Here is a 15698-nt window from a genome sequence, read left to right on the forward strand (position 1 = left end):
CAAACAGCAACATTACACACTAACTAAAATTAGAAAAGTGAAATCATAATCAACCACCCCTTTAAGAGTTTATCCGGTCCTCCCACCAGTTTACATTCAAGACATAACCCGACTGTTTACAATAAAACTCTGATTTTTACATATTTGTGTGTGTATTTGATCGTTTAACCAGCACAGAAAGCTGTTTTCCAGTGTGCAAATACTGAATTTGAGTTCTCTTTTCAAGAATATTGCACTTTTAATAACTTTTTTTAACATCAAGCACGTCCCACTCTTTATTACTCATTCGTCCATGTTTCTTTATCACTCTGAGTCAATAATTCCTGCCCACTAAAAGCTGCGATACAAATAAATACTAAATACAACAACAACAAAACTAAAATGTATCTAAATTATTATTTCAAATACGTATTTTACTGTGAATGCATGTATCTGAAATACTGCCTTTTAACAATACAGTGCAATAACACTAGTCCACACACTTGTGCTGCATCATGTGAGAAATGCGTAAATAAATACATATTATGCCAATAACAAACTTGTAGGTGTATTTGTGAGCGCCACCGCTGCCCACTTCCAGTTTCAAAACTAGGGACTAAAAAAAAATCAGCATGAACGTTGATGTCGACAGGAAGATATAATTTTACAATTTAATGCCGTTGTAAAGCGTCTATTAATAGGCTACTTGTTCTTAGGTTCGTGTGAGGTCATATCTAGAACATATTTGCTGCATATGTTTCTGTAAAAATGCAATGCCAATTTGAATTGAGTGCATTATTTTCTGCGCATCTGATGTAATAGGTTCTGGTCTGTTGCTTCGGTCTATTTTACCCGATTAAGTGGTTTTAAACTAAACGCTGGTGACATGCATGTTTTTATAGACGAGTTATTTTGTGGTTGGTGAAGCTTCTGCCGTTCTGCGCTTCTGCTTTTAACGTCTGGCAGAAATAGTATTGCTTTTCTGTAACTAGAACTAGAACAGATGAACGTTTATATGATTCTTCAGACTAAGAATAATCTCTGAACATAAAAAAGGTGCATTTGCACGTTTGAGCCGATAAAGATATAGAGTTGCTTGTTTGTTATTATTGTTTTAGCCTCCATTGTTTGAAAGTGTATTAGAGGAAACTGCTGACCCACAGCGTCTGCCCGGTCTTCCCCCCAGATGAGGAAACTTCCTCTTCCTTCTTTCTTTCTTTGTAAAAGTCAGATGTTTTTCTGGTGTGTTTCAGTGAGAGCCAGAACACAGACGGACTGAAGTCAGGATCTTCTCTCTTCTGCTGGATTACTGGCTCTTCTGGACTCTAGAAATGATGCTCATGTTTGGACTGACGCTGATGCTGAAAACTGCTGCATGTGAGTCGACTTTCAGCTCAAACTCAAAGCACTTTTAAGGCCTAGGACTTGTTTTTCCAACTTATATGAAGGTCACTTTACAGCAGCCTTAGAATCGGTTACCTGGCTTTTAATACTTCTTTTATTTTTATCTATTTTTAAATATGTGTTTTATTGTTTAAAGTCACCCTGTGGTGAAAATCCAGCACTTTTATGGCCTTATGAAGGGGCTAATTTGCATATTCATAGAACCTTACATTAAATGAGGCACGGGTGTAATTTAGTCAATTTTGTTTAATTTTGATTAAAATTAAACAGCTCGCTATCATACTTTATCACTATAAAAACTGAAATAACCTGTTAAGCATGAAAGTATCACGCAATCATGACATTTCTCCTTATATAGAACCTTTTTGACATAAATCGCCTTTAACGTTGAGTCAAGAACCCTAGATTTCTAAAATAACCTTTGGTTACACTTTATTTTAAGGTGTCATTGTTACAGTGTAATTATATATTTAAGTACTGAGTAATAATAATGTACTGTAATTAACTGTTATAAGGACATGTAATGTAACAAGGACACTGTAAAAATAAAGTGTTTGGGCTCATTTGCATATTCATAGAACCGCGTATACTAAATGAGGCAAGGGTGTCGAGTTACACTCAAGATATTTTAAGGCATGAAGAAATTGTTTTCAATGTAAAAAAAGCTTAAATATGTCATTTTGGTGATCAAAGATGAGTTTTAAGGGATAAAATGATTGACTACAGGGGGACTTTAAACTTGCCCTATACTTATAGCAATAACAATGAAAATACATGATATTTACATTTATATTATTTACATTATACTTACAAATGAGGAACATAAACAATTTGTCACAACCATGTTCGTAGCGTAAGTAAGAGTAGAAGTGGACAGCAGGAAATAGAGAAATAGGATTGATTTGGTGGTAGGTCTCTTGGTTTAATGTTTGTGGTGTGGTTTATTATTTGTAGAAGTGGTAAAGTACAGGTTAATTATTATCTTTAAAATCTATTCTGATCTAAACCAAGTGTGAAATGTGGTTCAGAAAACAAATCCTAAAATTATAATCCTCCTGTGATGTGTGTATGTTTTAGCAGACGATTTAAACAGCGAGAGAGTGAACATAGTCATTTAAAATAGCTTTTTAATCTAGAAAGACTGAAGAGACACCCAGAGATGACAAATGAACCTTTGTGTTGTAACATTACGGGTTTCAAAAGCAAGTTTAGTTGTCAGACAGTAACTGGTAATAGTAGGTGTGTCTCAAATGACACACTATCTTAAAAATAAAGATTTCAAAAGGGGATTTTTGCATTGAAGAAACATTTTTGGTTTTCCCAAGAACCTTTCAGTGATCAGGTCTTAGCTTTCGGATGTTTCTTAACATAACATTTATACATTAGACAAATAAAGTGTACAGTATAAGTGCCATCATCTGAAAAATAAAGGTTGTTTATTAGCATTGATGGTTATATAAAGTTTTGTTTAATTTTTTTATTCGGGTTAATTAAGTGCATAATCTTTTTGAAGAATTTTCAGTGTTATTTCACTACAAAACACCGTAGAATTATTAGTATGCACTTAAATATTGTAATATGTGAGTAAAAGTGTAAACCCGACTAAAGCGTTGATCGTCCGCTGATGTCTGAGGTTGATGATGATCGGAGATGTTTCACTGAGATCAGATCAAGTGTCTGTTTATTCACATTTATACTGTAGAAGTTTAATTTTGTGAAAATATTTGTGTCACTGTTTTTCTGAGTTTAATTTATGCTGAAAGAGTCACTGGTGATTATTGCCTTATAACATGATGTTTGCATTCTTCTGAATGTCCAGCATTTAAAAAATGATATTTATATTTTACAGATAGTTTTACAGTGTGTGTGTGTGTGTGTTTTGTTCTTCAGGTCTGGAGGTTAACTGCTGGTTTAATCAGTCTGATCCCTGTTACGTTGCTCTCGGAGACAGACTCAGTCTGATGATGGTGGATGCTAGTAAAAATGACCTGAAGATACAAAAGAATATAAGCAGCAAAGATAAGGATCCAGTTTGTAAAATAAAGAATGACAGTATAAATAAGAAAGAATGTGATCTCTTTAATAACAGACATGAAGTGTCAGTCAGTAATGGGATTCTGATCATAAACACTGTGATCAGAGCAGATTCAGGGAATTACAGATTACAAGCCTTTGACTCAAGCGGCACAGAAATATTTAAAGCAGATCTACAAGTGATTATTAAAGGTACAGTAACTCTCTCATCAGACTCATTACAATCTCATGTTCTCAAAGATCTCACTCTCATGCAAATCAGTGCTAATAACACATAAAGAACAGATGAATGATAATAAGAAAACAGAAACATCTACATATCTTCAGAAACTCTCATTGGAATATTTATAGTCTGATACTATAATCAGAGCCGTAACCAGTTTAGAGAACGACGTGTCAGCCCGCCCAACATATTCAGATAACGGCTTGATCAATGTGTGTTTACAGCAGATTTTAATTTCTATTAAAACAGTTGTTTAATTCAGTCGCTGTTCACTGTAGAATATTATATGATCAGTAAGTTATGACAACATATGTTTTTACATTGCTTTAACTCATTACAATAAGTTAAGCATTTTTTTAAGTCAGTTCAATGTAATTTAAGTTGAAATAACTTAATCCTTCAAGTTGATTATACTTAAAAACTTAAGGCAGCAACTTTTTTTTTATAGTGTTGTTATGAATGAATATTTTGCTGTTATTTTTGTGTAACTCTCAATAACCTCGTCCTGTGTTTTCCTTCCACAGATCCTGTAGATCCTGTAGTCCTTCCGGTTGTTCTGGGATGTCTCGCTGCAGTTCTTATAATCCTGGTCATCGTGGCGTATTTCTTTTACAAGAAGAAGAACCAGCTCAAACCCACAGCGAGTGAGTCCGGTTGAGTTCATCAATCTGTGAAATTTAGTATCACAGCACTGCTGAATTATTGGCTTCATCACTTTATTCTCTTATTTTCTGTACATTTGTTTAAATTAAACAATCCGATAAATGAATATATGAAGAGTTCAGATGCTAAAGCCTCTTAGTGCCATCTGAAATTTTCTTCTAGAATGATCATTTTTATCAAGTTCATAGATTTAAGTTCAGTGATTTCACTTAAATGGCAATGAAAATGATCTATTCTAGAAGAAAATTTCAGATGGCCCTCTTCATATGTAGGCTACAGTAAATATAATTTATTCACTCTTATGTTGCTCCAAACCTGTTTATATTTTTCATAGAGTAAATAATGACAAATATTTATATTTATGCATGAAAAACATCAAATATAACATCTTACAAGTTATTAATAGAAAACAGGTGAAAGCAGAAACAGTTTGGCTATTTATTGGTTAGCTTTAAATGACTGACATTTCCTCATAGTTTAATATTGGTGTTTAATATTTTTTTTAAGATGCTTAATGTGAGTATTTTCTCAGATGTTTCAGAGCGTGTGAATGAACACGTCGCTCAGAAGAAACTCCTCAGAGAGGAAGAACAGAAGAAACAAGGTGAGATTCACATCGGGAGGCTTTAATGAGCGTCTGGACTCTAATACAGATTCAGAAAGAATATTCACACAAATATTCAAAATGAGCTTTGACGAGTAAATAACACACAGTTTTAGGAACTGAACATAATGCATTATGGTTTACAGTAGCAATGTGAAAATGTAAATCTTGCCTTCATTGTTGTAGGCTAAACAACACTATAGGAAATATCAGCAACGGCACATTTTATGCAAACCTTTTACAGAAAAAATTATAATAATTGAAGGATTTGAGAGGTTTTGGAGGTCAGACTCTACATCTGTAAGTCACAGTCTGATTTGTGATATTATATCTGAGTTACAGAGCTGAACTGCATGCTTTTAATAAAAACAAAAACTGTCGAGTGAAAGACTGTGTGATAAAAACAGCATCTGTGGCTTCAGTGAAAACGACCGGCTCGGCAGAAACTCCACCAACAAGGAAGCCGAAAGCTTATTTTCTGTCAATGCTGTAACACCATTTGTCACACAGTCCTGACGCTGAGTCACAGAATCCAGCGCAAGGAGGAAAGTGTGTGAGGACAAATATGCAAATAAAATAAAGAGTATAAAGAAATATGCAAATTAAATAAATGGTAACAGTATAATGTATTTTATTTCATTTTACTATTTATTTCATTTGCATATTTACTTATACATATATATTTATATATAAATATGCAAATAAAATTAAGAATATTAATAAATATGTGAATAAATAAATAGTAAAAAAAATACAGTAAAAAAATAAATAGAGTATAAATATGCAAATAAAATAAGTATAGGTATAGGCATAAAAATAAATCAAATACAGGATAAATGAATAAATAAATAAAGAGTGTAATTAAATATGCAAATTAAATATAAAGTCAAATCAAATCAAATACAGTATAAAGAAATATGCAAATAAAATAAATAGTGAAAATAAATAAAATACTGTATAAACAAAAAAATAGTATAAACAACTTAAATACAATATAAATAAATAAAGGAAAGAATAAATAAAATGAATAGTATGAATAAATAAAATACAGTATAAATAAATAAACAGTACAAATAAATATGCAAATAAAATAAATAGTAAAAATAAATAAAATACAGTATAAATAAGCAAATAAATGAATCTGTAAATAAATACAGTATACATAATATGCAAATAAAACATAGGATAAATAAAATTCAGTATAAATAAATCAAATAAAGACTATAAATAAATAAATAAATATGCAAATAAAATAAATAGTATAAACAACTTAAATACAATATAAATAAATAAAGGAAAGAATAAATAATGAATAGTTTGAATAAATGAAATACAGTATAAATAAGTATACAAATAAAGTAAATATATAAATAAACAAATACAGTAACTTATTTGTCATAGGGATAAAAAATATGTTAAATAATTTAAAATAAGTTATTGTCACAATCCCAGTGTTGAGCTTGTTTTGTAGAGACTTTTATGTTGAAGTTTGTTCCTATTGTTTCTGTGTCCTCTTCCTGTGGCCATGTTTGTAGTTTTGTAGTTTTCCCTGTTGATAAGTCTTTCCTGGTACTTCATCATCATTTACTTTCAACATTAGCGCAACATAGATCTTGTGTATAACCTCATCTGTTCGTTGTCCTCTGTGTCTGCAGATGTACAATATGCCACCGTCAACTCTCAGAACAAGAGGAAGAGGAAGGAGGAAGAGATTCATTATGGAGAAGTGACGTTCACCAGCTCCAGCGCTCAGTGGCCGCGTCAGACGCAGGACGAGTGTGTGTATTCTCTGGTTCAGACACGCTAGTGTGTATCAAACACAAACCCACAGACTGGGAGTCTGAACACACAACGGCCCCGTCATGAGCCGACTGATGCAATGCTCCGGTTATTGAGTGTCTGATGCATCCAGACCACAAACATAACTGGACAAACCCTGACTGATGTGAACAAATAAAGTTGTAACAATTCCAATCTGTCCAATCAGGAACTAGTTACAAATCCCCTGATTCCCTTCGCACATGCTCAGTTTAGTCCTCTCTCCACAGCCCCTTTCACACAGAGATCCCGGAAAATACACGGATAAAGTGACCCGGGATTTGACCCGGGTTCGTTTGATTTTGGTTCATTCACACTGCCAGTGATTTTCTGGAATCAGAGAGTGCGTTCACACACAACCCGTAAAAATGCCGTAAAGACACGTGACATCGATGTGACATCGACTTGTAATCTCAGCAGCGTCTTAAGTTTGCTTATGAGCTGCGATCTCTCTCTCTAGAAACCACGCCTGTGCATTTTTTTCCTCTGATTCGATCATAAACTTGCGCATTACGTACCGTTTCACAGCTGGAGAACGATCCCGGCTTCAGCGTCATCACTACGACACAGCATTATTACGGCTTTTGTTCACACAGCGCGCGTTCCGGGACTGAACACGGCAATGTTACTAGGTCCCGACCCGGCATCGATCCCAGCATAAATCCCGGGTCGAGTTTGCGTTCACACAGAAGGCGCTCTGGCAATTTGCCGGCAATTTCCCGGGTTCAAAGCGCTGTGTGAAAGGGGCTCACATGTGATCAAGTAAAGCAAACACAGCAGATGTTAGAGTTCTGCTTTATAGTTAAACTCATCAAATTTAAATTATGTTTATTGTGTGTCTGTGTAGATATTTTTCATGCAAGTTTTTAGTGCTAAATGTTCAAGTTAATTTAATGTTCAAGACAGTGTTCAATTTCAATTTATTATGGTCAATTACTATGACTGAGAGTAACAAACTTACACGTACACACACACACACACACACACACACACACACACACACACACACACACACACACACACACACACACACACACACACACAACACACACACACACACACACACACACACACACACACACACACACACACACACACACACACACACAATGTTCAATTTCAATTTTATTATGGCCAATACAATGACTGACAGTAACAAACATGCTTACACATAAACAATGTTTATGTTCAAGTTAAATTTATAATGGTCAATAACTATGACTGAGAGTGACACACACACACACACACACACACACACACACACACACACACACACACACACACACATCAGTTATACTGAAAAGTCAGTGTTGAATAAAAAGCTTTCAAAATCTTTTTTTTTTTTTGTCGTAATCCTTATTTCATAATGTTACATCTCACCCAGGGTGTGTTACAACTAACCCAGACTATGGGCTGAACTGTAACATTTCCCTCCTTGTGTTTGAAACTAAACCATGCATTTTCTGTTTGTGTTGCAAAGATAATAGCTGTGTCATTTAATAGCAGACACTTGTAACTAGTTTGAATCACATTTTGAACACACTGGCTTAAAGGGGTGGTTGATTATGATTTGACTTCTCTAACTTTAGTTAGTGTGTAATGTTGCTGTTTGATCATAAACAACATCTGCAAAGTTACGACACTCAAAGTTCAAAGCAAAGGGAGATATTTGCTTTTACAGAAATCACTTTTTAAGGACTACAACAAACGGCTGGTAGAGACTACACCACATTCCTCCCGGGTTAGTGACATCACCAACCCTAGAATTTACATAAACCCCGCCCTCGGAACACGATTTATAGATTATCATGACAGAATATGCTAATCAATGACTAGAAGATAACTACACATCAGCTTCATAAATTCATCAACTAACCATTCAGAAATGTCCTGTTGCTTCTACATGTTGTCACTTCTTCTTGAGTCTCTCCATCATTGTCTGACTCCGGTTTGAACATAAAAGGCTAAAAGTTTTTGAAATTTTCAGGACACAAGCTGTTGTAGCTCCGCCCTCTGTGCCGGGAGCAGCAGCTCATTTGCATTTAAAGGGACACACACAAAACGGTGCGTGTTTGCTCACCCTCAAAAAGTGACAATTTTAACATGCTATATAAAAATATCTGTGGGGTATTTTGAGCTAAAACTTCACACACACACTCTGGGGACATCAGAGACTTATTTTACATCTTGTGAAAAGGGCATTACACCACCCCTTTAAAAGTACTCCAAGATATAGACGGAAAGGTAAAAAATGTTACAACCATCCACCGGTCTCCCCTAATCGTTTGTTCTTCATTGTTTTTCTTTGTCAAACAATGCAAGTAAAATACACCTGGTTTTCCTGCACGCTTGTTCTGTCTTTTCCTTCACAAAACATTACAAGAACCAAATAATGGATCCAGTGTTGGTTTTGAAGCGCTGTGTGATTCATACATTTGGTTGAGAGAAACTGAGGATTTAGTGAGCGCTGAAGCAGAAGATCACGAGTTGTGTTTTAGTGTTTGATTGACTGACTTGTTACCAACAGTGCACAAGAAACATGTACACGTCAGTTGAAAGGAAATGTTGCAAATGTAACAACTTACAAATTTAAACTTTGACATCATGTTCCTCAATTGTGTCTCCATTGAGTGAAATGCTTTACTAAGTAAATTTGATTTATATTTAGCACTTTTAAACATAGCAGAACTATCCAAAATGATGAACAAAGTAAAGAAAGAATCTAATTAAACAGAAAACAACCAAACAGAACAGACAGAAAACAGAAGCAAGATAATATTAAAATGCCAGGGAATAAGGGAATCTCCCTTAGTTTTCAGATGGGAGCGAGGGATAGATAAAAGAGCCCTGTCTGAAGCTCTTCAAGATCTAGTGGATGACAAGAGGAGTAAGAAGAGCTCTATGATGGAGCTTGATCATTAAGAGCTTTAAACACAAACAACAGAATTTTAAACTGAATTCTAAAATGGATCGTAAGCCCATGAAGCGAAGCTAAAATTGGGGTGACATGATCGTATTTCTTTGTCCCGGTCAGTAGCCTTGCAGCTGCACTGAACACCATCTGGAGGCGTGTAAGCAATGAATTACAGTAGTCCAAGCGTGAGGTAATAAAAGCATGAATAACCTTCTCCAAGTCTTAGAATGACAAAAAATATTTAAGTTTGGAAATTAACCGCAATTGATAAAAACTATTCTTTACAACATAATTAACTTCTTTGGATAAACATAATTCTGAATCAAGAATGACACCAAGGTTCCTGACCTGCGAGGAAACTGAGGGGAAATGGTTACCCAGCTCCTTAATGAGACTATTCCTCAGTTTTGGAGGGCCAAAGACAATAATTTCTGATTTGTCCTCCAATTAAGTTGGAGAAAGTTAATTGATAACCATTCCTTAATGTCCCGGATGCAATCCATCAAGGTCTGAATGGAAACGCCAGCTTTCAATGGCAGATACAGCTGTGTATCATCGGCATAAAAATGGAATAAAACATTGTGCTTCTTAATAATATCCCCCAGCGGACGCAAGTTAAAAGTATAAGTTATACTTTTAAGTTATAAGTTTAAAAGAAGCGGACCTAGAATAGAGCCCTGAGGTACTCCACTAATAATAGGAGCAGAAGATGAAGAGAACTTGCCTATCTCCACAGAAAAACACCTGTCTCTTCAAACTTTGGTAAAAGTTGTTAGACGACGTGCAAATCGTGACAGATGTTTTCTTTATTAGACGGTTTGTTCATCTACTCATCATCAAAGACATTGTACTTGCGGTCGATGCTCAGTGATGCTCATTTTGAGTCCTGCAGTTAAGCAACATAATGTTAATAATGTTACATAATGTCTACATGAAAATGTCAAATTGCAGAAGCATTAGTCACAGAAAGCCCACAGCAGGACAGAAAAGAAACATGTTATTTTTTGTGTCCTTGTGCAAGACCTTCAACCAAGTTTTCCTGTAAATGATGTGAACTTCCTTTTCTCTCAGAAGGTGCGCAGTAGTCTTTATATACGGTGAGCACAGACGAGTGTCAGCGGCTCTTCTAGCGATCGTGTGACTGAAGAAACATCTTCTCTCTTCTGCTGGATTACTGGCTCTTCTGGACTCTAGAAATGATGCTCATCTTTGGACTGATGCTGATGCTGAAAACTGCTGCATGTGAGTCGACTTACAGCTCAAACTCTCTGATGATGAAGCTCTGACATGAAAACACTGTAATATTACTTCAAGAGTTTTTCCATAAACTACAGGATCTAGTAATTGAGTCTGTTTTAAGTGTTTAAAGCCTGGTTTCACAGACAGGGCTTAGATTAAGCCAGGATTAGGCCTTAGTTCAGATAGGGCATTTAAGTAACTTTTATAAATGTGCCTTAAAAAAAAAAAAAAACATTACTGGTGTGCCTCTCCAGAACAATGGCACTGACATATTTAAGACATTTTAGAGCAAGTTGCTCTCAGTTAAAACAGCTCAAACATGCATTCAGTTTTCTGCTGCTTCCTCTCTCTCTCTCTCTCTCTCTCTCTCTCTCTCTCCCTCTCTCTCTCTCTCTCTCTCTCTCTCTCTCTCTCTCTCTCTACTCTGTTATTCTCTCTGTCGCCAATGTTCTTAGAGTATCTTAGTGTACTCCTCAAAGTTACAATATTAGTTTTTAGAAAATATACACACTTAAAACCTCATGGAAAACTGATAAAAAATGTATCTCAAAGATCCTATAAAATTCTACGAATGTTTGTGTAATATTATAATTTATGATAATGTGTGTGTGTGTGTGTGTGTGTGTGTGTGTGTGTGTGTGTGTGTGTGTGTGTGTGTGTGTGTGTGTGTGTGTGTGTGTGTGTGTGTGTGTGTGTGTGTGTGTTCTTCAGGTGTGGAGCGATTCTGCAGTTTTCGTCAGTCTGGTCCCTGTTACGTTGCTCTCGGAGACAAACTCAGTCTGATGGTGGAGGACACTAGTAAACATCACCTGAAGATACAAAAGAGAATAAGCAGCACACAAGATGGTCCAGTTTGTGTTATAAAGTATGACATGATAAGAAAGGCTGAATGTGACCTCTTTAATAACAGACATGATGAAGTGTCAGTCAATAATGGGATTCTGATAATAGACACTGTGATCAGAGCAGATTCAGGGAATTACAGTTTAGAACTCAATCACTCAGACGGGTCAGTGACATCTACAGATCTTCAAGTGATTATTGAAGGTACAGTAACTCTCTCATCAGACTCATTACAATCTCATGTTCTCAAAGATCTCGATTCTCTGTGAAGGTTTTTATTCCTGTAACACACAGTAAACACACTACATACTCCAGTAATAGTGAGAGTAGTGTGGAAGTATGGCATTCTGCTGTAATCTACAAATCAATGTTATTTTAGTTTTTTTTTTTATATATAGTTTACAGATTTACTATTTTGTATTAGCTTATAATAATAATAATTAATCATTTTAGTGCTTCAGCTTAAACTTAGTTCAGTGCCAATGCAACATTTCTAATTTTCTTTTAGTTTAAGTTTTTCAACTAATATTTATATTTTAGTTTAGAGTTTCATTTCAATAAACCCCTTACAAACGTGCAGTGAATGTTGAACAACAATAATCTAGGGCCGCCTGCGATCTCTGACCCGACGAGTGACCTCTGACCCGGCGCATGACAAGTGACCTCTGACCTGACGAGTGACCTCTGACCTGACGAGTGACCTCTGACCTGACGAGTGACGATGTAGGAGTAACGTAAGCTCAGCTGAGAGTAGATATTCTCGTGGTTCAAACAACAAACTCAAGCTCCTCCCACATTTCTATTTAAAAATTCTTGCTTTAGACTTCTAATTCATCGGGTCAGAGGTCACTCTTCCGCTAGGACTAGAGGCTATGGAAGCCAGTGATTATCGTGTATAAAGTCATAAATATGGATATTTTTCTTATAAAAACGCATGGCGTTTAAAATTACTTATGATGGATGGAGGCACTTTTTTGGCCTTCAAAATCTCAGGTACCATTCACTGCCATTATAGAGCTGGGAAGAGCCAGGAATTATTTTTATATAACTCCGATTTTGGGTGAACTAACTTCTTAACAGGCTGACTGATATGTTTATTGATTGATTGATTGATTGATTGATTGATTGACAGATCGATGTGTCTGTGTTGTGTCCAGACTGTGTGTTGTGTTCATCATCTGTAGTGCATGTGCTGGTCTGGTGTTTTCAGATGATGGTTCTGTTGGGTCTGTTAGGAGGTTTTCACATCTACATGAGACTCACGTCAGGTCAGACACATTTATCATCATTACTATGGATTTGACATGCAAATATTAAGAGTGTGAATATGATGAGAATCTGATGTTTTTAGGAAAGAAACAGGAAGATCAAAACGTGTGAATGAGAAGATTTAGAGAAGGACATGAAGACACAGCAGAAGATTGAAGATCTCAGCAGCAGATCTCGTCACATCTATGAGAAATCATTTTACACATCTGGAGTCATGTGGTCTTTTACTGTAGTCTGTTGGCTTTGGCTGAGTCAATATACAGCGTCTGTTTAGATGTTTTAGCTGTTCCTAAAGATTACTTTAATAACATGTTTAGCCACATGCATTCATTTTTATTCACAAGATCTTTGTCATTATAGAATATTGCTAAACACATCGTTCTTTAAAGATTGTAAATAATCTGTGTTGAATTTAAGATGAACTTTGGTATTGAGTTAAATGAAAATAAAATGCTTTGAAATGAAACTATTTCCAGTCAAACGCCACATGTTTTTATTTATTAAAAGGGACAAATCATGAAAATCTGACCGGGTCCCGGTGCTTCTACCAACCCAGAAAACGTGAAAAGTGAAACCCAGTAACTTTGTTTTGGTGAGCCTTTCTCTGCAAGCATGTAAAAAAAATAAGCCGATGAGACTTCGCTCCCCTTCTGACATATGAAGAGGATCTTATTATAATATTACCGGTCCTTAATCTACACGTTTACACCCACGGCGCCGCCATTTTGTTTCGCAAACGACAACAGTGACCAGTTCTAACGCAATGGCAGAAGATCCAGCAAAGCATGAAACTGTTCTGTGGTTGAGCACAGACGAGCACTGAACACTACTGACCAGAACATGTCACCGCTGTCTTATAAACACCTCAGGAACTGTGGACACTTGTGGAGAAGTTAAACATGATGATGAGATGATCAATGTAACTCCACAACAACTACAGAAATGTCTCCACTAACATTCAGAAACCTTGTTGTTAAACTTATTGCAATTTATGCAAGTTTGTCAATGTGATTCAGCAGGTCTTTCCCCGTCCACACTTAAGGTCTACGTGGCGGCCATAGCTGCCTTCCACACACCGTTAAACGAGGGACCATTGGCGAGACACCAGTAAGTTCATTACTCTTAAGGTGGCTTTTTTGCTGTTTGTAGTTCGCTCCTGAGAGAGCTAAAGCCTTTCTCCACCCTAGACTCATGTGACACGTTCTATTGTCCTCTAGGCCTTCCATCCTCCATCACATGTGTCAGCGGATCTACTGAAGATCAAGCGTAGCATCAGTTCTGGCAGGTCACGTTAGTCAAGCTCTCATCAGTGACTCTCAGCTGATCCACGTCTACATAGGAATATGACGCGTGTCACTGTATTCATATATAAGCTCCTTCAGTATTATCAGCAGCTATCGCGTTTCTCAGGATCTAATTACCCTCCTCCCTCCCCAGCTCCACTCGTCAGTCAGGATTTGGCATTGTGATTCCCCCTGAATCAGACTAAAATTCTCTAATTATGTTGTACATTAAAATTAATGAATGATATCTGCAATACATTCATGTTGGTTCTGTTCTGTTTACCCTAAGAGGGGTTATTGCTGCTCTCCTGCTCTTATCCATGCTAGGCCTCATGGATGTGCAGGGAGTTCTTGCCCAGAACAGAACCATACCACTAATCCAAACTGTATTCTAACTGTCAATCGTACTTGACGATAGTGGTCCTGACAGAACTACACCTTGTGTGCCTCTATGCATAGATCCTCCTCATGGAGGAAGTCTGACCAGCTGTTAGTGAGCTTTGGGTCTCCCAAGAGAAGCGTCAAAGCAGACCATCAGCAAATGGATTGTCGAGGCGATCTCTACCGCGTATGAGGTGCACGTTACGCCTTCGCCTCTGCTGGTCACGGCACACCCTACGAGGAGCGTTGCATCCTAGAAAGCTCTATTGTCTGGACCTTTCTTCCACACCGGGCTCTCAAGTACTCTTGTCCTGAGTCGTGATCAGACCGGTTTCACACCAGGGAATGTGTGAAAAGGTCAAGTTTCCATTGTTGATTCAAACTTGGGTAAAAGTTTTGTCTCCATTGAGTGAAATGCTTTAGATATCCTAGACAAACTGCAGATGATACATTTTCAATTGTTAGTGAAAATAACAGGGAACGTTGATTCAAACTTTGGTAAAAGTTGTTAGACGACGTGCAAATCGTGACAGATGTTTTCTTTATAGACGGTTTGTTCATCTACTCATCATCAAATACATTTTACTTGCGGTCGATGCTCAGTGATGCTCATTTTGAGTCCTGCAGTTATAAAAGCAACAAATGGGTGATGAATTAACATACAGAATGTCTTCATGAAAATGTAAAATTGCAGAAGCATTAGTCATAGAAAGTCCACAGCAGGACAGAAAAGACATGTGTTAGTTATTTTTGTACCTTGTGCTTGTACTTTTCCTGTCAATGATGTGAACTTCCTTTTCGCTGAGAAAGTGCGCAATAGTCTTTATATACGGTGAGCACAGACGAGTGTCAGAGGCTCTTCTAGCGATCGTGTGACTGAAGAAACATCTTCTCTCTTCTGCTGGATTACTGGCTCTTCTGGACTCTAGAAATGATGCTCATGTTTGGACTGATGCTGATGCTGAAAACTGCTGCATGTGAGTCGACTTTCAGCTCAAACTCTCTGATGATGAAGCTCTGACATGAAGACACTGTAATATTACT

The 15698-nt window shown here is 36.6% G+C and overlaps 1 protein-coding gene across 4 annotated transcripts in view; it reads left to right on the top strand.

The window, feature by feature from the left end:
* The first annotated feature begins 1062 nt into the window (after positions 1-1062).
* The window catches only part of LOC309504114 (uncharacterized protein), a 600323-nt gene continuing 585687 nt past the window's right edge, over positions 1063-15698 (top strand). The window contains exons 1-5 of one of the 4 annotated variants that reach the window (XM_082177137.1): positions 1063-1356; positions 3274-3609; positions 4165-4284; positions 4845-4907; positions 6563-8058. In XM_082177137.1, coding sequence (XP_082033263.1) covers positions 1311-1356; positions 3274-3609; positions 4165-4284; positions 4845-4907; positions 6563-6714 — 717 coding nt within the window. In that variant the 5' untranslated portion in view covers positions 1063-1310 and the 3' untranslated portion in view covers positions 6715-8058. Of the gene's footprint in view, positions 1357-3273; positions 3610-4164; positions 4285-4835; positions 4908-6562; positions 10882-15698 lie in introns of those variants that run through there. The other 3 variants (XM_082177136.1, XM_082177135.1, XM_082177134.1) reach the window with 3 other exon arrangements.

This window comes from Leuciscus leuciscus (assembly GCF_965113295.1).
Source record: "Leuciscus leuciscus genome assembly, chromosome: 8".
NCBI lineage: Eukaryota > Metazoa > Chordata > Actinopteri > Cypriniformes > Leuciscidae > Leuciscus > Leuciscus leuciscus.